General features: G+C 38.3%; 1 protein-coding gene across 1 annotated transcript in view; it reads right to left on the bottom strand.

Moving 5' to 3' along the window:
- Nucleotides 1-1,757: 1,757 nt before the first annotated feature.
- Nucleotides 1,758-24,616, bottom strand: part of LOC131293655 (protein sax-3-like) — a 36,627-nt gene continuing 13,768 nt past the window's right edge. The window contains exons 2-11 of the mRNA XM_058321731.1: nt 13,387-13,580; nt 11,524-11,626; nt 8,061-8,345; nt 7,697-7,969; nt 6,027-7,304; nt 5,857-5,952; nt 5,544-5,784; nt 5,255-5,415; nt 4,877-5,054; nt 1,758-2,982 (exon numbers count right to left, since the gene is read on the bottom strand). Of these exons, the coding sequence (XP_058177714.1) occupies nt 1,758-2,982; nt 4,877-5,054; nt 5,255-5,415; nt 5,544-5,784; nt 5,857-5,952; nt 6,027-7,304; nt 7,697-7,969; nt 8,061-8,345; nt 11,524-11,626; nt 13,387-13,580 (4,034 nt within the window). The remainder of the gene's footprint in view (nt 2,983-4,876; nt 5,055-5,254; nt 5,416-5,543; nt 5,785-5,856; nt 5,953-6,026; nt 7,305-7,696; nt 7,970-8,060; nt 8,346-11,523; nt 11,627-13,386; nt 13,581-24,616) is intronic.

Genomic DNA, 24,616 nt, shown 5'->3' with positions numbered 1-24,616 from the left:
ATGGCTTGTTTAAAGCACTTGTCATCACGGAAACTATCATTCGAAGCAACTGTATATTGTTTTTCTTCCATTTTGATCAGTTACTTATTACATATTTTATGCCTGATACACGATATATGACTTTTGGCATAATTACCCATTTTATTTATACAATCAAAAACCAAATTCGTCCAATTTTATGGAGCTGATGCTTCCATTGAAGCTAAACTATATTGGTGGAATATTGCTGGAATTTGGTATTCATTATGAAAATAGCATAGAAGATTTAAACATTGTCTGACACATTTTTCATTAATGGAGCTAATGGCGATGTTGAGTTTAATTACGATCGATATGGCAACGTTCCTACTATTGTCCCATATGTGGAAATGTCCGCCAAACAAGTCATAACAACATTCATTTGTAGAAGAGGAAATCAGATGGAGAAAGTGTGATTGGACGCAAAGTGTGGTAATTATTCTAATTCAAACTGCAACAGGATAAAGAATCAACATACGAGTATGGTCATGCTTCGTCAAGACGTATCCATTCACTACTCAGTTTCTGCCGTTATATTAAGTTTGCTTTTTCTCAAGTGAATTTTGATTTACTGTGCAGTGAAGAACTCTGTACCTGAAACATTATATCCTTTATTTTCATTTGTTGGTCAATCCAAAAAGTTGCATGTTCAATTCATGTTGATGATGTATGTTGATACAATCAAGCATCTAATAGGTGTCTCTCGGTTTTCATTCTACTTTTTGTAACATGATTCTGTTTTGTTTTCAAGAGGCGCTATAAGCTTGGATGCAAAACTAAACGAATACAACTACTTGGTTAGGAGCTTAAAAAGCAAAATATGCATTAATAAGCCTCTCTTGATTTTACTTGGCTCATATAAGCTAGGTAGAATGAGATATGTAGATTTTTTTGCTGTTATAGCCAATTTATACTTGGAGGTGACTCGTTGGAATTAACCTCATGGAATTAACATGACGTATGACTCTTTCCAGCTAATGTCTAGGGGCGCATTGCATTGTCCTGCTGCGTTTAGAATAAGTATAATGTACAATAGAGTTCACTATATGCATTATATACACGATGATTAGCAAATACAGAAAGTGTAGGAATTAAACCGTCAATTCATTTCCGCTCCTGTTCTTGCAAAGCCTCATCAACTTAGCGTAAGGCTCTTATGCGTTTACCAGTCTTAAGCGATTCGTACATTCCAAGTCATATAAATTATAGCTATCGATGAGTGCATCATGTACCTTGAGATGGCGATTTTATTAATGAGACATACGGCAATACAATTCATTATCTCTCAGAACCTCATAATCTCGACAATGCAGCGTTTAATCAAAAGTACGTCGAGACTTTTTACTAAGGTACGCTCAACTGATTGAAGATGTAATCCATAACAATGAATAAGTAAAATAAAGTGGTATAAATGATTAACAAAATTGTCATGCTTGTCGAGCTTAAATATTTGGCAATGCTTCCCTAGTTTTTGTTTCCGTATAATTTACCATCCAAAAATATCATATGAGATTGACGTCCAGTCGCACGATTCTTGCATTGCTGCTACGTCCCCTAGCCTCATAGCCATTGTTTGTTCATTCCTAGTAGAAAGTCGTTAACCAGCGCCTGAAAAACATACGTTGTGCACGGAAGCTTGGAAAACACACCTACAAAGGTAAACGATAGCACAGACCGCAACGCTTTCCTCTTTATCGAACTCTATGGAAATGTGTTCCACATTGGTGTTACGAACACCGCTAGTGCCTTTTTTGAGATGAAGCATCCACGTCATTACCACCGAAGCACGGATCGGTACTATTGTAGTTATCCGTAGAAGGTAAATTATCTAAATTATGTTTTTGTTTGCTTTGCACTGTCGGTGATAACCGTGATGGAGATCGGGATGTTTCTTTCCCATGGCAGGACATCACTCCCATCGAATGCTGCTGGGTAACGTGGTAAGAAGGCGGTTGTGGTGGAGGCGGGGGCGGTGGAATGGACGATTGGAGCAAATTCTGCTCGGGCTGGTAGCCACTTTTGTTGAGGTGGGAAGTGAGCTGCTGCTGTTGCTGCTGCTGATATGGCGAATTATTAATCATGCTGATGCTGTTGACCGATGTCGTCGCTGTACTGGGAACGGAGGACCAGGTGCCATCGTACTTGGACTTCACGAAGAGCGGCTGCTCGACTGATCGGCCATTATCGCCGAAATTGAGTTTGTTATCCTTATTGTAGCCTATTTTGTTGTACTTTGCAGTGCGCTTGATTGTGCCAAACAGCGGTGTGTGCGGAACGCTGCTGCTTCCTCCGCCAACAGTGGAAAAGCTGGCCACCACATCCATCGCCATCACAGACGTGGACGCCATTGGCTGGCCCGCCGGAAGTAGGCTACTGTGGCTACCAACGTTGAGATTACTTACCGTTGAGCCACCGTACGAGGATCCCATACCGCTGGATGCTGGATGTTGGCCCAATGATGAGGATTGATTCAAATTGTTCAACATATCCGCCATACGATTTTCGATGATGTTCATTCTCTGGCTTTTCATGCTGCCACCACCGCCACTGGCACCGTTTGCCGAACCAATTGGACGTCCGTTGACGTCGCGTTCTCGCATATCGTGGACGCCAACTTGCTGGTGCGGTTGGGACTGATGTGCCGACTGTTGCGGTGCACTATGCAGACTGTATGGTGAGTGCTGGTGCATGTGCAGCTGCTGCTGGTGGCGCTGCTGGTGCTGTTGATTTATGAAATTGTTATAGTGACATCCACCGGACGCGGTCGCCGCTGCAACCGACGGTGCTGAGTAGCCCGTTTTGGTGTCGAGCTTTCCATGGGCGTACATTTGGGTCGAGCGTCCCACCAGCGTAGTTGAGGCGTAGGCACCGTAGTTATCGTAGCAGGGCGATTGGCCAAGATCGGTTTTAAATGATGAACAACCGGCTACTTCCGCATAGTCAGGCATATTCAGAGGGGACAATCTATGATGTTGTTCGTGTGGAATATACAATTAATGTAAAGAAAAAAAGAGAAACAGATTTAAAAAAACCAGCGTTATGATTATTTTCAGTTCAATTACTTTCGATTACTTTGTTTTACCCCGTAGTTTTACATAACCTCAAGCAAATCGTTACGTTACACTAAACGTTACACCTGTAGTCCTCACATAGGCAAGTGGGTCGCTTATTACTACGATACTCATGACGGTGACACTTGAATTGGTAAGGACACGCGTTCATCTCACCTACACAAGTACACTCGTGGATGCGTTCGGCCCGTTAAGCACCTTTCATACCTTGCTACAAACGCCTCTTGAAAAAGTACTAATGTACCGGTGTGTTTGTTTCGTTACACTTACTAGTTTTAGCCGTGCAGTAGCGTAGCAGTACTTTTTACTTAGCACTAAAGATAGCTGCTAGTCACAATGAAAGTTATGTTGGAAGACAGGCTAACAATGTGTGTTGTAACTACAACGTAGAGTCACCGAAATGAAAAAGAGGTGATAAATGTTTTAGACGTGATCAACTGATCAGCCAAAATTTTAATTTTTTTTCTCATTTTCTATACTTTTGCGACTGGCGCTTTTCTCTTCGGTACCGCCTTTTATACCAAGTCCCTCACTAGCGCCCTCTTTCAGCAACGATCCTCTACTTTTTCGGGAACGATCCTTTGCCCGCGGGGGCGTTTGACATGTCCCCACGAACACTCCCACGCAGGTGTCTCCATAAAGCCCGGTCATTTCCGACAATGTGTCTACACAAGGTACGGATGTATATCAGCTTAATTCAAATATAAAAGCATTTATGAGGGGATGTAAATTATTAGCAAAAAGTTGCAAAAGAGCGTCAACTTTAAGGTTTAACCTAATTTCCCTCACGACTAGGAAACTTTCGTCGAAATCTTACTTATGTTGTCTCATGAAATAATATGTAAAAGAAGATACTGCGCTCGAATGCTAAACAAACAGGCTGATGAGTAAACTTTTCACGTTTGTGTTTTTGTGATGATATGTTAATGAGATGATTGAAAACCTTAAAGATGAAGCCTTCTCGTCACTTTCGTAGGAAATATAAGAATCTGCTCCACATACCTCGTAATGCTGTCGCGGCGCAAAACAACAAACTGCTCTGACGAATGTGGTAGCGATAAACGCCCAACACTATATCCTTTGCGGCAAAAGTTTTCGGAAAGTGCTCTCACAGCTATTTGAGTGCGAAACTTAAACCCCAAAAATTTACGAACTCCATTACTGTTGGAACCCTTTGAAGTGAGTTTCCCCATTATCCCCCGCACGAGTGAATGGGGATTCGCATTTGTTGAGAGATCCCTGTTAAAGTTTAAGTTTTATTTGTCCCCATTTGTCCCGGTAGCTGTACCACTTTGCTGAGGCGAACCTACCGACTATGTGTTGAGAAGTGGTGCGGTTTGTTAAGTTTTTTGTTCGATCCTGTTTGTTTTATAAACTATCTACGCAGCCCTCATTCTCCTTATCCCTGAGGCTGTTTCACTTCACGAAACTGTCATCACCACTAAGTGGTGTGACGTTTGTTTAATGTATGCAAAATTAGGTATAATTAAGGAGATCTGTTAACGATGCTATCCTGTTTTTGTCTGCCTAAGCTTAATTGAGAGGAGCACAAACATTAAGTGCAGGAGTGCATATACGTCTAGCTTTGAAAACAGTTGAAGTCTCATTTTCATTTAGTTGTAAATATCAATTATTGAGTATTTAGCACCAGTTATTTTGTGGAGTTTTTTTTATTCTTTATAAACAAAAAAATCATATGCCATGTCGAAAAACATGGCATAATAAAAACTGATATACGAGGGCTGAGAGAGGTTACGCTATAATACACGTTAGTGAAATAAACTTACCTTTCGTAATCTGGAAGTGGAAGCGTGGGAGCAGCAGACACCTGGGCATAGTCGGTGATAGCCTCTTTGGTCACGTCGGATGCTTGCCGCCAGACGCCTCCGCCAGGATCGATCCATACCCCGTTAGGATTCAAGGGAAGCGTTGGAAATTTGCGAACCGTACCGATTGCGTGATTACCTGAAATTGCAAACGATAAGCATACGATATGGGCAAAAGCCGATATTCGGAATTGGAACCAGTTTGACGAGTGACCATGAGCGGTTTCGGATAGAGTCAGGCCAAGGCCACATTATGATGAAAATAAATGATACTTAACATTTATCATAGCCAACAGATGACACGAAAAACTATTTAATATTTTTTTAAAAATATTTTACCATGCATGTTGTTCAAAGAGCTGTGCTTCATAATTTGTATTCGACGGAAAATGATTACTGCTCCGAAGAGGAAGACGATTATGGCGATGATGGATCCGAGGAGGATAATAAACCATGTTTGTGTTAGAATATCATGCGAGAAGTCGTGATTTATAGGATATCTGTTTTGAAAGAAACAAAAAAAGTGAAAAGTCATTAAGTCATTCAAGTTGTGTTTGGAATTCTGATTAAATTTCGTATTATTGATGAAACTTCAGTCAAAGTATGTTTAATTACGGTAACACAGTACCTGGTATAGCCGTGATCGAGACGTTTAGTGTGAGGATCAAGTCTCAGGATTGAAGGAATACTGTACGGACCAATTCCAACTTTTGTTGATGCGGCAATGCTCACAGAATAAGTTACACCAGCCGACAGATTGGCCAGCAACAGCTTTGGTGCTTCGCCATCGACTGTCATGTTGGTCAGCACTTTAGACATGTTGTAAGCGTCATATCCCCGTATGATGATGTGGTAGTATTTTAACTTTCCTATTTTCGAAAAGAAAAACCAAGTTGGATCAGAATTATATAATGATCTTGAAGGAACTCTAGACTATATACCGTTGATGGTGCCGTTGGCAGGCGGGTCCCATTTGAGGTAAACAGCTGAAGTGTTCAGTAATACCGCTTCTAGGTTGCCTGGAGCAGCTGAAGGAACTGGAAAGGAGACGAAAAAGGACTACTTCGTTATGTCGCTCTTTATACACAAAAGATATTGATGGATATCTTACTATCCTCCAAGGTGCTGGTCGATCTCGAATTCGATGGACTACCTTGGATGGTTTTATAGAACGGCACGAGGAAAAACTCGTACTCGGTAAACTTTTCCAATCCATTGATTGTGCAAGCAGAAGCACCACCACCGTGCAGGACAGTCAATGTTCGATAGGTACCGTTTGAGTGTATCTTACGCGAGTAGATATAGAACCCTTCCACATACTGTCCATTAACGATTTCCCATGCCAGCCGAACACTGGTAGCGTCGGTCGCGTTTGCTTCTAGGAGATTGACTACTCGTCCTGAAGATAGCGTCGCCTGTGCTTCACTTAGATTGATGTCTTCACCATGATTAACCTCACGTCCGATCTTCACTGGATCAGACAGCAGGCTAGGAATACCAAGACCTTGGTCGTTCTGTGCACGGACTGTAAAGATGTAGCTAACGTTCGGAGAAACCGGCGCATACGTATAGCTCGTTGACGAAACTTGGTACGGAATCGTAGCCCAACCTTTTGCCATATCACTTGAAAACACTTCTATCAAGTATCCATTGATGTCGGATGCGCCGGACTTGATGCTTGGTAGCCACGAGATGGTAATAGAGCTGTTGGTGACATTGACAATTTGTGGCTTTCCAGGAGCGCTGGGGAAGTCGGTAGGTTCAGGTGCTCTGTTGAATTTAATATTGGGATTTGTAGGAAGCTCCAGGCGCAGGTAGGCACTCCAAGTGGATTTCCCACTGCGGCTACTAGCGACGCAAGTGTACATGCCTTGATTGGTGCTTCGGTCTAGATCCCGTATCAATAAAGTTCCATTTTCAGTGACATTGATACGCTCGGACGGAACCACAGGATTTCCTTCCAAATACCAAGAGATGATGGGAGTAGGATTACCGACTGCTTTGCATGGCATTGCCACGAAGGACTTCATCGGAAGCGTCTGGTTGGTCGGTCCAAGGATGATTATGGGTGGCGGACGATCATCCTGTGACGCCACCATTAGTCGCGCGCGTACACTCACTGATCCCACACTGTTAACGGCGTTGCACACGACTACAAGGCCGTTGTCGGATTTTGTAGTCTTCGGTAGGGTTAGAACCGTCAAGCTCTCTTGGGTATACGATGTTTCGAATCGATCAAACTTAGTTCCGGGAAAGATCAGTGTTCGGTTGCCTTCGATGGACCAAAAGGTTGTTGGTTTCGGTCGTCCGTCTGCTTTACACTCGAAGGAAACATCTTGTGGAGCTTCGATTACTTGAGGAACTGGCCTTATCGTAAGAAATGGAGGAGCTAGTGGTGGGTTCATAATCGTACGATTTATTAATTTTTCGGTATTTGGTGCAACCCTAAAAATATCATTACATGCCAGACGAAAATTAACTAGCAAAATAGTCGGATGCATGTTCTGAACTGAAGTTGGCATTTCAACTAGACTGCATGCTGCCATCAATCTTGATTTTAGTGATTCATTGCTAGTATTTCTAAAACAAAAAATAGTTAAACATAATAAGAACATAAAAACAAGTATATATTCATGTCCTTATAAAACAAATCAAGCGTTTATTTTTGTAGTGAAGCTAAAATTTCAAGAAAACAAGAATTCCATGCATTATTTTGCTAAAGAATGAATTCACCTATAAAATTAAATATTTATAGCACTTCTACATGTTAATAATACTTACAGTGCACAGTCAATGTACCAGTTGCGGAAATAGCACCAACAGCATTATCCGCTTCACAACTGTACTCTCCTTCGTCGTCGAGTATTACATTTTCCAATCGCAAACTCCTATCCTCGAGGATGTGTACCCTGTCCAAAGGCATATTTCCACCAGAAGCTGTCCGACGCCAAAGCACATCTGGCATTGGATCCCCTCCAACACGACACTGGAACGTGACAGACGCACCTTCGACAACATTTTGGTCATGTGGTCCTCGTATCAGAAAAGGTTTAACTGTGTAGTATGTTCAGATTAATATCGTTTCAAGTTGTAACATTGTAAAAAAAATTAATTCACAAGGATTGTTCACTGATCGCATTCTTACCATGTACTTTAAGAAACGCTGTTGCCGATTCCCGGACACCAACCAAATTCTTTGCAATACACTGGTACTGCCCTTCGTCAGTTTGCCGTACATCCTGAATAGCCAGATTACCTCCATCGACGATTCGAATCCGTTTCGATACATCTACATCTAACTTTTGACCATTTTTTCGCCATGATAACGTCGGTTCTGGCACGCCCTTTGGTGGGCCACATTCTAGCAGCACTGTTTCCCCTTGAGCCACCCGAGTGTGCTGCGGTTCGAGTCGAAATTCTTCACGCAATACTGAGAAAACATATTAAAAAGTATGTAAACTAATTTTATTCAATTGTTTGTTAACAATAGAATAGAAAAAGCTAAATTTATCTACTCGCAATTTAATTTTTACTTTACTTTACTTTTTGTCTAGTTGTCTAGAGTTGTAAGGGATCAATTTGGCCCTTATTAGTACTCAAGGAATCGAGATAATTGAACAAAAATATCACGTTGCGTCATTTGGGTACTTCTTTTAAAACATAGAGCAGTATTGACGCTTCAAATAAAAAAAAACAAACACAAATTACCGCTTTTTGTGATCACTTGTGAATTGTACTGATTTTATCAATAGTTTACAAATGCCTGGGATAGAACACAACTACGAAGCTCTTGGGGTTACCACCTAGAGTTCCTCTCGTAACGTAACGGACAGCTGAATGCTGGTACCAGTTTTAAAATCAGGCCGAAACTCAAAATATTGAAAAATGTACATAACTGTCATTTAGTGTAAGAAATCTGATCTGATTCGCTGCATCTTTTTCAACACACTGAAATCGATGCTCACGAAGCCGGCAGTATAGCCGGGAATCAGGTTCGATCTATCTTGGGCGCTATGAGCAGTTTCGTCGGTAACTTATCAAATTGAGATCATTTGGCGGATGAAGCATGTTTATAGAATGTCTTCTTCTTCTTCTTCTTCTTGGCGTAACGACCTCTTGGTCATGCCTGTCCGTGAAGGACTTACGAGACTTGCTTCCATGTTGTACGTGGATAGTCAGTCCTCTCGTACAGGGGAGGATCCGGTCTCTGTTGGGGTTCGAACCCACGCCGTCGAGGTGGTGAGCCCCGGCGCTCATGGGCCGATTTTCTAACCAGCGCTACCGCTCGGCTGTCGCGGACCCCCTTATAGAATGTAAATGTATCGATTAACATACACTAAAAAATTATCAAAAATTATTATATATCACATAACATGCGAATTTAACGATCCTTAATGTTTAAAAATGTTATTCTTTATTAAAAAGTTTTATTTATTAAAAAGTCTAAAGAAATATGACTAGGCATGCAATTAGATTTTTAATGTGCCCGAACGGCTCCCAGATACCGTATCGGACAAGATGCCTCTTACTTACACTCGAAACTTTAGAAAATAGTCGAGAAAAGGCTAAAGTGATAAATACTCAAAGGGGAAATCGATGCACCTCATATCCTATCCAAGTTACGTTAATGATCCCAGATTTAGCTTCAGATGCAGTACGTATCACAGTCACATTAATCATTTTCACTTTCTAAAACTGCTTTGAATATTGTTTTAAGATTATATGGTTTCAATTAAGTTTACACAATAGTTCAGGAACAATCTGTAGACTGATGATCGGAAAAAACAGGACAAGTACCAACTGGCAAGAACAAGAATAAAACTAACGTGATTGTTTCTTTGAGTTGTGGCATTTTGCTTGCTTCAAACTATTCAAATCAAAAGCAAAATATAACAAAAAACAGTTGTTGTGTTTTCCGCTCTAAGGAGCACTCTACCAAAAATATCTGGATAGCAAAAAACTTACCAACTAAAACATTCAAAAATTTGACACGTTATACGATCCCACACCTGTAGTGTAGTGTTTCCTCGCCCTACCGCTGCGCCATGATATATGATATAACGCCTGTTAGTGTAATTTATTGTCTAACAACCAAAAGTCTTATACAATCAATATGCTGTAGTACCAATTGAGAAAATGTGCTGAATTGAGAACAGTATGCTTCAGATTCTCCTGCACAATTTACTACTTCAACAAGTGGGCTAGCATTAGAAGCTATCTGGGACCATACTGCTGATAATAGATTTAGGGGAAGATCCAGAAGTTCAAGTAGGATGGTTTCATTAAGAGAACGGTAAAGACAAGCATGTTCCCATTTTTAATTAAATTTATTTCACTTTTCATCGTCCTACACATGCTAGACGCTAATCCAATATTAGAAACTAGGTTGCTTTAAAGCGCACCTCCCAAAGCAGAAGTCTGAACGTTGTGAGTGATTCCGTTGCTCTTGAAATAAGTTAAATGCAAGGATTTCCTTTCTTTTGGCAACATCTCGTGGTCCCAAGGGCAGAGTTATGAGATTTTGCAAGAGGAATTCATTGTAGCTATCCATAGTACCGGATCTCAAAGTCTAAGTGAAGTGTCATAATTCACATAAGAAAAACGCATCCAAATTGCGCCTTAACAGGTATCCAAGATGTTTATTTTGCATTTATTTAATTGCATTTAGTTTAACGCCGAAGATTTCAACGCACATAGCTTAGCGTAGTAAAGTATCTTCAGAGATTACGTATACATACTAGCGCTATCATGTTTTATCCATCAAGCGGCGCTTGGTTGTCATAGTTTGTTTAATATTTCTCTTAACATTTCACAATTTCTTAAAAGGCAGGCCAATGATAGGTACGATCAGTACACAAATGAACAGTAGTGCATCTGGTTTTTATTAGATAATTAAATAAAAAAATAAATTTCAAAATTACTAATGTCCCTAGGATAATATACTTCATGTTTTGTTTAAAACAAGGAATTTACTCTTAGTATGTTAAAAATTAAAGAAGTATGAAATTAAAATTAATTGATACATTCACACGTAACAATGATGATGAGCAATGTAACTTAGTACTCGCCAAATTACGGTAATTTGATAAATTATTGCTTTTCGTGATGTTCATTGTTTTTCGTGATAGGAAAGACCAGGAAAGAGATCGGAATGAAACAGAAACTGAAAAACAGAAATTCTAGCAAAGTTTCTGGATAGGCCAAGAAAAAAGAAGTTGTTTCATAGTTTCGTTTAGGAAATTAATAAATAAATGTAAATGATTAAGATCTGTGAGTGCAATGTAACAGGCTTGAGGAAATTCAAAAGTCGTGAACAAAATTATGCCATTATGCTATTTCAAAAGAGGGTTTGAAGAAGATGGTAAAAATCATTCTCTTTTGCATAGTGGAGTTTCAACGTGATTCCAAGTGTTCGGTTTCGTTCTCCATAAGCAGATCGTTTTAAGTAATTTATGTCCTGCACACTTCCAATGCCGCACCATAACCTCCTCGTTTGAGGATGCCTTTTTTCTCAGCACACAAAAGAATCTTGCGAATGACGCAAGTAACCGAAGAATGAGAACGATGAAAACAATTTAAAATAGGAAATGGAAAATGAAGCAACTCACCTGCTACTTGTAGCGTAGCATTCCGACTTCGGGCGATTCCGTTCTCATTCCGCGCCTGGCACCAATACACACCGGCGTCACTTTCTCGCCGTGAGTTAACAACCTGAAAAAGGAAAAGTCAGTAAAAGTGGAGCTCAATGAGAAGAATTAAACTCTACCAGTGGAAAGGGAAATGTGCCCTAGTAGGGGACAAACCCTCAGCCCTAAGGACTATAAAAACGTAGTCGACCGAAAGCGGATGGGACCGAGTCGGAAACAAGGAACATTGGGTTTGGCGAGGAAGAAGTGTAAGATCTAATTCGGTAGGTTCGGAGATGCTGTGCCTGCCTTAACGAAACAACTTCCAGTAAAGTGGAAAAAACTGTGTAGGAATCGTTACTTGACAGTATGCCAAGAATACCAATGGGGGAAACGTTACCCCCTGGATATTAGCAGGAAAAGCTTCGCCTTCTGGAGCATACTGATCTAAGTGGAAAATATGTTGCATGTAATCACCGAACCATGTGCGGTAAATATAGGTAGTTGTATAAATACCTTCATCTTAACATTATTATAACAGTGACAGCTGCACCATAAGTGTGTATTAGAAGCATTTAATTTGATATTTCATTACTTTATGTAGATAGATACAAAACGATTTCACTTATAACGTAAACATATCGAAGAGTCATGCCCAAGTATTTCAACTTCGTGAAAGATTATTTAATAATTTGCGTTCACACAATCACTGAAGGACTTTTCATCGAGCATGTGGGTACGTACTATTTTTAACAATATTACTATTGTATATTTCAGATAGCGCCATATCGTTTTCTCAATTCACAAGAACCATCTAAATTAGTAAAACGCTAAAAACAAAAGCATTTTATGTAAGGTTTTTAAGCTTGGATAGTGGATTTAACTACAACGCATTCGAAAAAAATACATTAACAATAGAAATTAATAAACACACATTCAATACATGAGATTAGATTGAAAAGCTTACAGCTCAAGAGGGAAACACAATAAAGAAAAACAATACAACTTCTTTTACCCATTCTAGTTAGTACCTTTGTAACATAACAAGAAAAACAATATGTTCGTTTATGACGGTACTGGGGTTCTCTAATCAGCATACCAACATTTTTTTGAACACCTCAAGATTGTTTCGTCAAATATTTATGCATCATAAAGTTAATTCCAACCCTAAAAAAGGTTTTCATTACGCAGCCCAATTATTCTTTATCGCTGCGACATCCTTGTCCATCCGAAGCTCGTTTGTCAAATGTGGTCTCCCCAAAGCCCTATTCGTACACCTCACCTCACAAAACCTTATTTAAACGCCAACCATTTTGAAGGTGAAAATAACGTTATCCCTTCTGTAGCGTAAACTTTGTATGCGTGAAAAGGGGTTTTGCGAAAATTTACTTTCAACCACCAAATAACGCCCGAATATGTGTTTAATTTTTCATGAAATTATTTTAAATTTTAATAACTACAAATATTTGCACAAACAAAGCCCCTAAACCGCCAGACAGCAATCTACCTACATCAGTGTAAACAGTTTCCGTAGTGAGATACACGTCGGTACGCATTTTAAGTTTTGTTTAGCCAGCGGGGCTCGATTTGGAAGTATACTTCAATGAATTTACAGGGTAAGCCAACAGAACCCAGCATTCGGAAATATCTCCAAAGCACGAAGGTGTTTCATTAGGGGAATTAACGCTGTTGGTTGGAATGCCTCGTTCCCTTTCCCTTCTGTGCAAGTGCTGAACGTTGGAAGAATTTTGGTGAAAGAAACAGCATGCTGAATTTGAAGGGTGGAAACGGTAGCGAGTTTTAGGGAAATTTGCATTTTTAAAAGGGATTAGGAACGATATTTACCTTCAAAAAAAACAACCCGCCAGCAGGCAGCGCTATCCGGTGGGATCCCTGGAGTATCTTCAATGGTGCGCCATCCTTGTACCACTGGATCGTCGGTTGGGGGATTCCTTCTGCTTTGCAATTGAGTGTTGCTGGCTCATGCCGCGGTACTATGGTGTCTGTCGGGTGCTCTATAATACGTGGATTTTGAAAGGCTGTGAACAAGAGAGTGGAAAAAAGCTTTTAACTTTTCACGTACAAACAAGGGCTCTACAGTCGCTGAATTCTCCCATGGCCAACGCCATTGCCCCGGTTTCTGGGATGTAACTTCCCGATATTTCTTCTTGATATCTCAGCGACAGCAAAAGTTGCCTCGCACATTCTCTCTCCCACACTTATCCAGGACTTATCTAAACAGGTTTTGAGAATGTGGCCATCTGCCGGACAGTGCTCGGCAATACGATGCTCCAGTTAGATGGGGAAAGAATAATACTCCTGTCCTGACGGTCCCGGTGGTAAGGTAACATACACGAACGAAGCAGTGCAAAATAACAGCGCAATCCCAAAGGTACAATGTAGGACTTTCTGCACGGACCTTTTTCTAAGGAGTAGGACATCTCAGCCAAACGGTATCGTATTAATAGAAGATAAACTTTTCGCGTTCACATTTACCCAAAACCAGACGATGGTGGACTTAATTCGGGCACGAAATTATTATTTACATAAACAATCAGGGATCATCGTTTTTGGTAGAAACAGGCCATCAAATTAATCATCGTTTTTATGTGTCATAGTATTGTGGTTTGTAATTAATAACTACATTTATAGAGTTTATTTAGAACAAGTTTATTATTACAACGAAGATGTTGAATAGCAGTTTCAAGATAACATGTAATATGAAAATTTTAGGGCAAAATGGATCGGTTAGTGGGGTAGAACTCGCCCCATTAACTGCTACCCCCATAAGCTATTTATCAAGACAAGATATTTTTATTATTCCAACACAACAAAGTAAATTTTCGCTACAAATAAATTAAACTAAAACGCCAAATAAAAATGTGTTCTGTAAGATCGCATTTCGCATCATATATTTAAACATGAAACGTCGATAATTATTTTTGTGTGCGTTGTAGATGCTTAAGTTTATGTAGCTGGAATACTGAATACATTTAGAATACCTGAGTATTTGCATAATTCTTCTGTCCCGCATAAGCCGGTTCATATTGCCCTTGTGTTAGGATATTTTTGTTTTTCTCTCCGCAACTACAATGCAACGATTATGAATAGAATTCTATTAAGCATTTGTTAAGTTACAAATTGAGGTACTTTATTATTGGTTACTTGATTGCAATATATTATTTTAATACTTGCTTTAGCTTAAACTATTTTAAGAAAATCTTACATGATTTCAGGTAAGATTATTATATCATATAAGTAAAATTCACATTGATCTATTATGTACTCATAAATTACTTTTTTTCAGCTAAGGGTGCATGTGTATTTTACACCAACGAGGCATCTCGTTCAACTTTTTCTTATGTCTGGTTATGATTTTCGGTAGTTCAAGCATGCCGAGCTATTCTTATAATCATGTAACTGAGCACTTATTCATTATTCTAAAGTGCTCTATATCTCACGAGATACTTCTCAACGTTTTTAAATCATAAGAGAACCGTCAAATTAAAGACAGTGAGACTATTGAATTCTAGAGTGAGAATAATTAAATTAATAGGACCGTCAAATTAAACACAGTGAGAATTATGAATTGTTGATCATTTTAACTTGTTATCAACTTTAGCGTATGCCCTTCAATCAGCACCTGTAAATGCCATGACCGCTGTATTTAATGAGTACTACGATTTTTTTAGCTTTAACATGTCCCAAGCCGGGGTCACGAAAAGACGTGACTCTCTGCGTTCGCGTTTTTCCTAGTTTTGTAATATAGTTCATAAGTGTTCATGTAGACAAACAATGTCCGATGAGCCTAATAAACAATAAACAATTACTTTCGTTTTTACTTACCTTTGTCCAAGATAGTTAGTTGAGCGAAACTTGAGTCATGTGCCCCTTAAGTCCAGATACTCTACTAGACATCTTGGCTTCGATCACTCAAAGATTGTATAGCCACTTACTAAAGCAAGTAAGTTTGTTACTTCATCATGATTATTTGCAGAATATTTTTGTTCTTATATTGGCATCATTCATTGGCTAAGCGTTAATACCGTTAATAATATATTTACCTAATCGTATAAAATTTAAATTCAAAATTACCTTAACCTTTGCTTATATTTGATTTACTGGTATAATCAATCTTCTATTTAAAAAAACTCGCAATAAAGAAAACCACGATGAGTTGCTGTTTAAATTTAATGCTCATTTAATAAAGATATAAACAAAGATATGTTGTTAGTAGAGTACAACTTAAGTCAAGTATTGCTTAAAATACATCTCATGCTCTCTTTCAACACTGATATTACGGACAACATTAAATCAACCTGTGAGTAAAACAGAAAAATTAAATTCGCATTATAACGGGGGTTCTCTATAGCGTTATCTATTCTTGTTTCTGTTAGCCACCATCGTATCGCTCGGAAGATTCTTTACAGGTAATAAATTTCCTATTGAAAAAGTAATTAATGTCTATCGTTCCGATATCCTGTAGCTTCATATGACCAGCTAGTCCGAAGGATGTATCGATTCTCCATTTTATCTATCCCATTCCGTCTAGATAATCACTTTCGTCCTCGCGAATCATGCTATTCGTTAAATGGACACTGGTTTGAGGTAGTAATCCCATAGATACTACCACCTATTTGCATAGCATGAATTCGAATTGATTGGCTTGGCCAAGTTATATAAATTTTGTGAGTTCTATATGCACGATGTGAAAGAAAAAGTGCAAAAAGGATAGTATTCTCTGGAAATTATGTTTCACTACTTATGTGTGCGTGCTGTAAAAACAAACTCAATTTGTCTAGTTCAGCTATCGTTAGTAGCTGATTGAAAGGTTTTATTAACATTCTACAAATGTCTGAATTACAATATCCCATTATCTAAAACTATAAAAATCTAAACTGCTAACGAGGCACACTGGTATTGTTTTTGATGAATCTCTCTATAAAAAAAGGAACACATACGAAATATACACATTTAATAAATTGAAGGAAACATCATATGAATGTTTTTCACCATATTTTGGAGATTGTTTTCAAAACTTTTGCAAATACCATTACTACGTTATGGTTATTTCACGTGGACCAATTTACATTCATCTTCTCCGGAAAATCCTTAACGATAGAATATCATTATGACCTGTACGAAGCATTGATACACCATCCGAAAACATACAAATACTTTTTTTTATGTGGCACGACATCCCCTAGTGGGACAAGCTACCCAAGCGCCACCGCGCCTTATAAAACGCGGCTGGGTAATAACTGGATTCTCATCGGTATATTCAGCGAATATCCAGTTCGATCCGAAGAAAAAGCCGAAGCTGCCGTGGCAAAAAACGAAAAACGAACCCTTTTTTCTCTCCTCTTACTTCTACACATTCTCGTGTCTCGAGCTGTTACACAGACTTGAACCGCGTTCCCTACCAGCCATAGCTTCAGGTCGAGATAGGAATTCAATGAGTAAAAGCGAGATGGAGATGGAGCCTTGACTCTTTTACACCAACGCAGAAATTTCCCATTTCCGCCACCGCCTGAAATCTCTCCCCACCGCGCCCACGAAGGCAGCTAACATTGCACGTGCAGTCAACCAATCGTAGATTCGATACTATGCGTCAAAGTTCAAATAAACATTTATAACGAGTTCAATTTTCGATGAATCGTATTGCAAAATAGCATGGGGAATTTGTTCATTCATTTCATTTCATTTGACATTGTTCATTTCTAATTCCTAAGTGTCCTAGTGCAGGAACACTCACGTTACAATTCACTATCCAGTACAGATTTAATTCGACAATTCTGATTTTCATTTATAATTTGTTAACTTTTGGTTTTCCTTACATTTGGTTGGGGCCAAAAGAAACAATTGATCCCACAACATCGTTAAGATTGCGTTTCTTAGTTTTAGTTGCAAATTGAATATTTGATTTTATTATACGGAAAAAGCCGTTTCTGCTATTCTTCCCAATTTTTTTATTTTCCGTAGGGAATTTCCCAATCTTTTCTAACTTTTCCTTGAATAAAAAGGAACATCTTCCCAAGACATCTTCAACATTGGCTCAGTCGTTTTTGAGTATTTGCGTTGCAAACAACATTAACCTTTATATAATTTTTGTGATGGAAAAAACCCTTTTTCGAGTTTTCTGGTTTTCTTCCTTTTTCTTGGAAATTTAAAACAATGTACATTCTTATAAATCCTTAATTGAATCCAAAAAAACAAACCACCAGAACACTTCGTTCAAATTAGTCCAGTCGTTGTTCAGTATCCGTTTTATATGAAAAAGGCCGTTTTTACAAATTTTCGAAATTTCCGGCTTTTTCTTGGGAATTTCCAAGTTTTCTTTTTTTCTAAATCTTCCTAACGTAAAAAGGAACAAATCATACAAAAATTGGTCACACCAATCGTCAAGATTGGTCCAGCCGATTTTGAGTTTTAGCATCACGAACAAACAAACATTCATTTTCACTTTTATGGAAAAAAACCTTTTTTCGAGCTTTTTCTATTTTCTTAATTTTCCTTAGAAATTTTCAAACTTTTCATTTTTCTTAAACCTTTATTGGACCAAAAGGAACAAATCACCAGCAGACTTCGCTGGGATAAGTCTAGTCATTTTTTAGGTTTCGTAAAAGAGGGTAATTTTTTTTTGGTTTTTAAAGGGAAAATAGTCGTTTCTACGAATTTTCGAATTTTCCGGCTTTTCTTTGGGAATTTTCAAATTCTCTTTTTTATAAACCTTTCTTGGGTAAAAAGGAACGAATCTTACGAAGACATCATCAAGATTAGTCCAGCTGGTTTTGAGTTTTAGCATCACTAACAGACAAACATTCATTTTTATAAATATAGAAGAAGAAGAAGAAGAAGAAGAAGAAGAAGAAGAAGAAGAAGAAAAAGAAGAAGAAGAAGAAGAAGAAGAAGAAGAAGAAGAATAGAAGAAAGATGAAATTGCGTAGCGACGTTCCAGTATTCTTGAAAGGAGTGCTGACTGCGTTATGGAAGTATAAAACTTGCAATATTTAAATAATCATTCAAAGCACGATTCGTTCCCTCAACGACGGATCATACTTCAATTTTTATTGCTCCTTCCTTTGGCTAGTCCTTCATTTTATAACTTCATTTGTTTCTTTTTATAGCTGAACAGAAGTCTTTTCGTCTGTTTGTTTGAAGTTTTGTTGACGAAAGGGATACTAATTTTACACAAACAAAAATGTGGAAATGAGTATATTGAATAATGAAGTTTTTAACTGACAAATTGTACAGTTTTTCATTTGAACTTGCCATGATTTAATTTGATCGGAGATGTAGGAGATCCTTAGAAACAGACAACAACCACTAGTAATTACAATCCAAATCCAATGACAATAGTATCGTGGATTGCCCAGCGTTACTATAGCATACTCTTCAATCCAATTTTAGGTCTTGATTGAAATATGATAAAATAAACTGTGAACATGCGATGTGAATGCGATATTTACCAAACTGGATTTCAGTCAAGATACGATGTGTAAATGTGATAAATGGTGAATTCAGTCTTGATGGCTTTTTAGGGGATTTGTAACAACCGAGCGGTTACGCCGGTTAAAAAATTGGCTCATGAGCGCTCTCTCGACGGCGTGAGTTCAAATCCCAACCGAGACCAGATATTCCCCTGTGCGAAAGGACTGTCGATTCACATGTGCAAAGGGAAAAAGTCTAGTATGCCCATAGTGGGGCAGGTATGACGGAAGAATATTTAAAACACTTGAAGGGTGTCCACGAAAGTATAAGCACGATTTCTTAATTGCGTTTCTGGAAAACAGATGACACCAAAGAGTTGATTCTTCGGGTGTTTGATTGTTTACATTCAAACCTACTAGATAATGCATCGAACTATTTTTTTCAACCGTTTCTGTTAAAACGCGAGGCATTTCCGTCAAAAAGCGCAAAAGCGTTCTGCACAAATGGTGCTCGACTCCTAACATTTCGCTAAGGCAATTAGCGAAATCGGTAGGTGTGAGTATCAGAGCCGTACGAACCGCCATCCAAAAGTTTCGGGAGGAGTCCAGGTTTGACGATACGCCGAAAAGTGGTCAAAAACCCGGTCCTATCGACCAACAGTTGAAACGGGAAAGAGCAAAAGCATTCAAGCAAAAATTGGAAAGTTCAATTCGCGATGTGGCTCGACAAATGGGTACCTCAAAAAGTAACGTCCAATGTACCAAGGCAAGATTGAACTTAAAATCGTGCAAAAACACACAAAAAATCGAAACGGAGTTCAAATCAGGCCGCATGCGTTAAATATTGGGCCCGAAAGCTGTTCGACAAGCTGCTGTGCGGCAAATCCTCATTCATCAGCTCGACGATGAGTCGGCCAAGACCAGACCAATTGAGATATTTTGAGTGCTTACGAAGGCACCCTTGAGGAAACATGTTAAAACTACGGAAAACATCGACAGTTTTCAAAAAAACTGTAAAACCGTTCAAAAGTGCCGAAAACCGTTCACGACAAGTCTGTGCAAACACAGTTTCTGAAACAAAAATTCAGTTTCTGGAACAGGTTTTATTTTTTAGCTAGTTTTTAAATCGTGCTTATACTTTCGTGGACACTCTTTACAAAGATATTCGAAGAAAATCTTTTCTTCTAACGCAATGTTTAATTTAATCATTGGTGTTTCCCAGCATTCTGTTCACAAAAAGATGTACACAATAAACTAGACAGATCCAGGAAACACAAATGAAAGCAAAATCGATATTTATGACGATTGCCACGTAAAACCATGAGGATCCTGTGGTATTCAATGTCATAGAAATATCGCAAAGGGATGCCCTAAATTGATTATTTCCGCCGCAATGCTACGCCGATTCAACGAGCAACGTTGGATTTATTCGTCTAATTTTATGGTTGCACTAACTTTTCCACGGTAACAAGAATAGTAAACCGCCAATCAACCAAACAATCATTAACAACCGACCGATGTACGCGTAAACGGCACGACCAGCCGTTAGTTTAGTGGTATCGATATAAGCAATCTAGCCATATAATCGTACTCTAGTAGATTTTCTTGGTATGGTTCGCGTCTAACGTTTGCTTTTGATATTGTTGATATTTTATTACATCGGGCATCTAAACCAGCTCTCCCCCAACGTCCTCCATAGCTTTGTTCTTAGGTCGGTGCACGATTGCTGTTATTAGAATTATAATTTAATGGCCTTTTCGTTTTACGTAAGCGATATACCTATTAAAATACATTAAGAAGCTTGTCGTTGAGTCAAAACAATAAATGTACGATACTTTGACTATTCCTGAAAGCCTAGTATAGTATTATAATAGCAATAAAACGCAAAATCTAGCATAAGAAATGATATAAAACGATTTTCCAATGCTAAAATAATAGTAGTGAATTTCGGTAGCTGCTATAAAGTCTAATTTAAAAAATGTTTTAAGCAAAACTGCGCTGCTAAATATCCTGATGAGAGTTGAACATTATCAACTCCAATCGTAAGACAATGAGGCAATGTAGTAAAAGAATCTCTGCCTTTGTGTTTTCCATATGCAGAGTTTTTCATTCATAAATTATTCATCTTCAGAGAAACATAGGGAAAGAGAAACAGCAATATAACAAACCGTCACAATAACACTATCAAAAAATCATGTCGCCCTCACACTTATTGTTGGCAACATATTGGAACAGTTTTCCAAGCAAAAATTGCAATCCACCACATTTGAAAGCCAATCGATTTCCTAACACACAGACGCAGTAGAAACTCGCAGTCACATTGCTGCACTGAAAAGTTTCCACAGTTCCAACCAATGATTTAGTAAAGAAAACTTTAGTGAATTTTCATCCGCACATTTTGAAGAGGATTTTTCTTGAATAAGGACAGGCCTGTACACTTGCATACTAGTATATTTTATTATACTATGCTATACTAGTATATTTTAAATATGATTGTTATTGAAAAAACTTTAACATACAAATATAAAGCAGCGAATCGCAGAGTTCACTTTTCGTTCATCCCATTGGAGAAAACATGGTGGAAAAACTACGCGAAAAAATTACGTAAAGAGGGAAGCAATCATCAGCAATTCCACCGATAAATCCTTCCCCTCCGAGTTAACTGAATCCTCCTAGGCCATGTGCCATCTTTCCGCTTCGTGTGCTCCTCTTTTGTGCTAGGGACCTACCGAGGTTTCATCACAAACAATTTTTATTATTCAGCTAAGGTTTGAGACGGTGCTAAACCTCGGTTGCAATCTAGTTCAACAAGAAGTACGCCGTTCCTGTAGGCAAGTTTCCCTACTCCTAACGCGTTCCGCATTTTGCCCTTAACATGGTTACTAACGTGGATTGTAAAAAAATTGAAGACGCCAAGCAATTGGTGTCCAAAAAAGTTATGATTTGCCTTCCATAGAAAATTTGTTAGGTTGCTGTTTCATACAAAGTTTTTTTTATAGGACAGCTGGTTGGATCGATATTGGGGGAGTTAGGATGCGAGAAAAATTAGATGAGCAACCCGTATCAGGGCAAACGAGCTATACCACTCAAACGATTCCATCCGTATGGATCCGAAGAAGTCGTGTGAGGGTTGGAATCTTCCTAAGAGAGAATCTTTCATCCACTACAGTCGTTGAAAGATATGCGTAAGTGAACACATAATACGGTTTGTACCACAGAAAAAAAAACATATTGTACTATAGATAAAGGAACCGTCGTGAATCTCAAAGAAATTTCGGGCAGAATATCATAGCCCATTGGCAAGACAACTGAATCCCGAGGGCGGAAACGAGATTATGATGCATAAATCATGTGGGAATGGTTATGCTCAAGGAATATATTATGCCCAGCATCGCATGAACTAAAGCGGACGAAAGAACAATCTTTTACTGTGAGAGTCTAATATGAGGTAAAATATATTTGCTATATATTACATTTCGAATAATCTATGCTTGTTTAAACGGTCAAAAGGCCAATTGAATATTAGACACTAATATTACCGATTAATCGACTATCGACTATCAATTTCGGTGAATAAACTTTTCGTAGTGTTGGACCTAAAGATTCCAATTGCATCATAGTTAAAGTCGCGGAGGCGTACTATATTTTAGCTCAACATTTAAGTTATTTTTCACTTTTACACATTAAGTACCACAATTCATTTGAACAACAACAACCACGAATGTCTTTTGAATAGGATGAACTGAAATTATATTGCTCTAACAAATTCTAGCGCACATATTTAAAAATTATGTTATTCTACCTTTACCTTTGGTGTATTTTCTTGAAAAAAATACAAAAATTACTTCAAATGTTAGTTATTAGATGGTAGGTTTTGACTTACATAGCTTTATGCACATTCATGTAATACAAATACCTACTCAGGGACTTCGATGGAGTTACTGGGTCAATGCTTCATTGATTTGGTTAAATCCAGGGTTTCAGTGATGGAATTGATAAACATTCATTTCATAAAATTATCAAATTCCACTCTGCATTTCTGTTAGCTAGTTTGCCTTCATCTTTGGGCCATCTTACTGATTATAATCTGGGCTTAAGTCCATCTGATACCTACAAGTTAAAGTTTTTTTGCTTCTGTTTAAAATTTTGGTATTTTTGTTTCTTTATTTTGTTGTATACCTTGCAACTATAAAGAACAATAGTGTCCAACGCATACTTGTAGTGCGAGAACGACCTAAGTCACATAAAGTTCATCATCGACAGAAACCTACCTGTCCGATTTAACTTGCGTGTCCCCTTTTCGGGTCTTCGTGCACTTTTAGGGCCGTATCTCAGTAAAACAACTGATTTTTATTTGCAGGAGTTATTGAAAAAAAATGTATACGTTGTAGGTCAGTGTTTGGTACCGGGAATGCTATAGGCTTGAGAAAGGACAGTGGATCGTCTCATTTTAAGAGCATCCGATTTTACTTGCTGATGACTGTTGAAAATCTATTGCATCAAATGCAACTAATTATACAAATTTAAACTTTGCAATAAAAACGCGTGAAAAAACTGAAACAAACTATGTTTGTTTATGTAGAACTTATCTTATGTTGTAGAATAACTCCAACATGGTGTGATTAGCTGTCAGTACGTTTTCAACGTCTCCACTGTGGATACTCCTGACGACAAGGTGTCAGTCAATAATTTTTATCAACCTGGTGAAAAGGTAGACTCAATGATGATCCGGAATTTCAAGATTTCCCATATGATACGCTTGATCCTCTATCCGCAGGGATAGAGTTCTGAGAAGCTGTTCATATAAACAATAAAACACACACCAGCTCTCAATAAATAAGTATTCCTGTTGTTGATTCGATGATTGAAATGCCATAAACATCGACAGGGATCCCTGTGATTAAACTCTTCTAGTAGTCTGTGTGGCATGACGGGTTGTGTGGCATGACGGGGCTGCCTATCCATTGGTTTTTGATTTTGAACATTTGACAGAGCATAGAGCACGTGTGAAAAGTTAGTTAGCCCTTTCGAAGGAAAGACCCGTCCTACTAGAACCATACGTTTCACAAAATCAAAGCTTCAGTTTCAGTTTCAGTTTGATTTATTTAAGATAATGTTTCTACAATATTTGTATCTTCGTGATTTCTCGGTACTGGATACATATCCTTAACTCGACATTATTAATTTATATCGATGATCAGTGATCATATTGACAAGTTAGATTTGATGAGAACGTTTAACTAAGGGAAAAATGAAAAAAAAAACCATGTAATATTTTTTGATTCCTAACCCTAACCTTAACCTAATAAAAGAAGAAAAAAAAGAACATGCACAACTTACTACTAAACCAACAAATAACAATAATAATAACTGATTAACAACTAATCTACGGACTACTACACGCATTTAGCGATTGTTGAACAACGAGTTCAATAAGTAATTCTGATTTGTTTGGCATTTCATCTTATACTTGCTACTTATTTCCTTAGTGTAACAACTAATTGTTTTCATTGAAGTTTTCTGATGAATGTCATGTGTACTGTGCCACGGCGGCAAGTTGAGTATCTTTTTGAGGCATTTATTTTGGAAGACTTGGATCTTCTGTAAGTGTGCCGCCGCGCATGTACTCCAAATAGGTGATGCGT

This window comes from Anopheles ziemanni, chromosome 2 (assembly GCF_943734765.1).
Source record: "Anopheles ziemanni chromosome 2, idAnoZiCoDA_A2_x.2, whole genome shotgun sequence".
Taxonomy (NCBI): domain Eukaryota; kingdom Metazoa; phylum Arthropoda; class Insecta; order Diptera; family Culicidae; genus Anopheles; species Anopheles ziemanni.
Note: the sequence above shows the minus strand (reverse complement) of the source record. Positions and strands in the feature narration are given on the sequence as shown.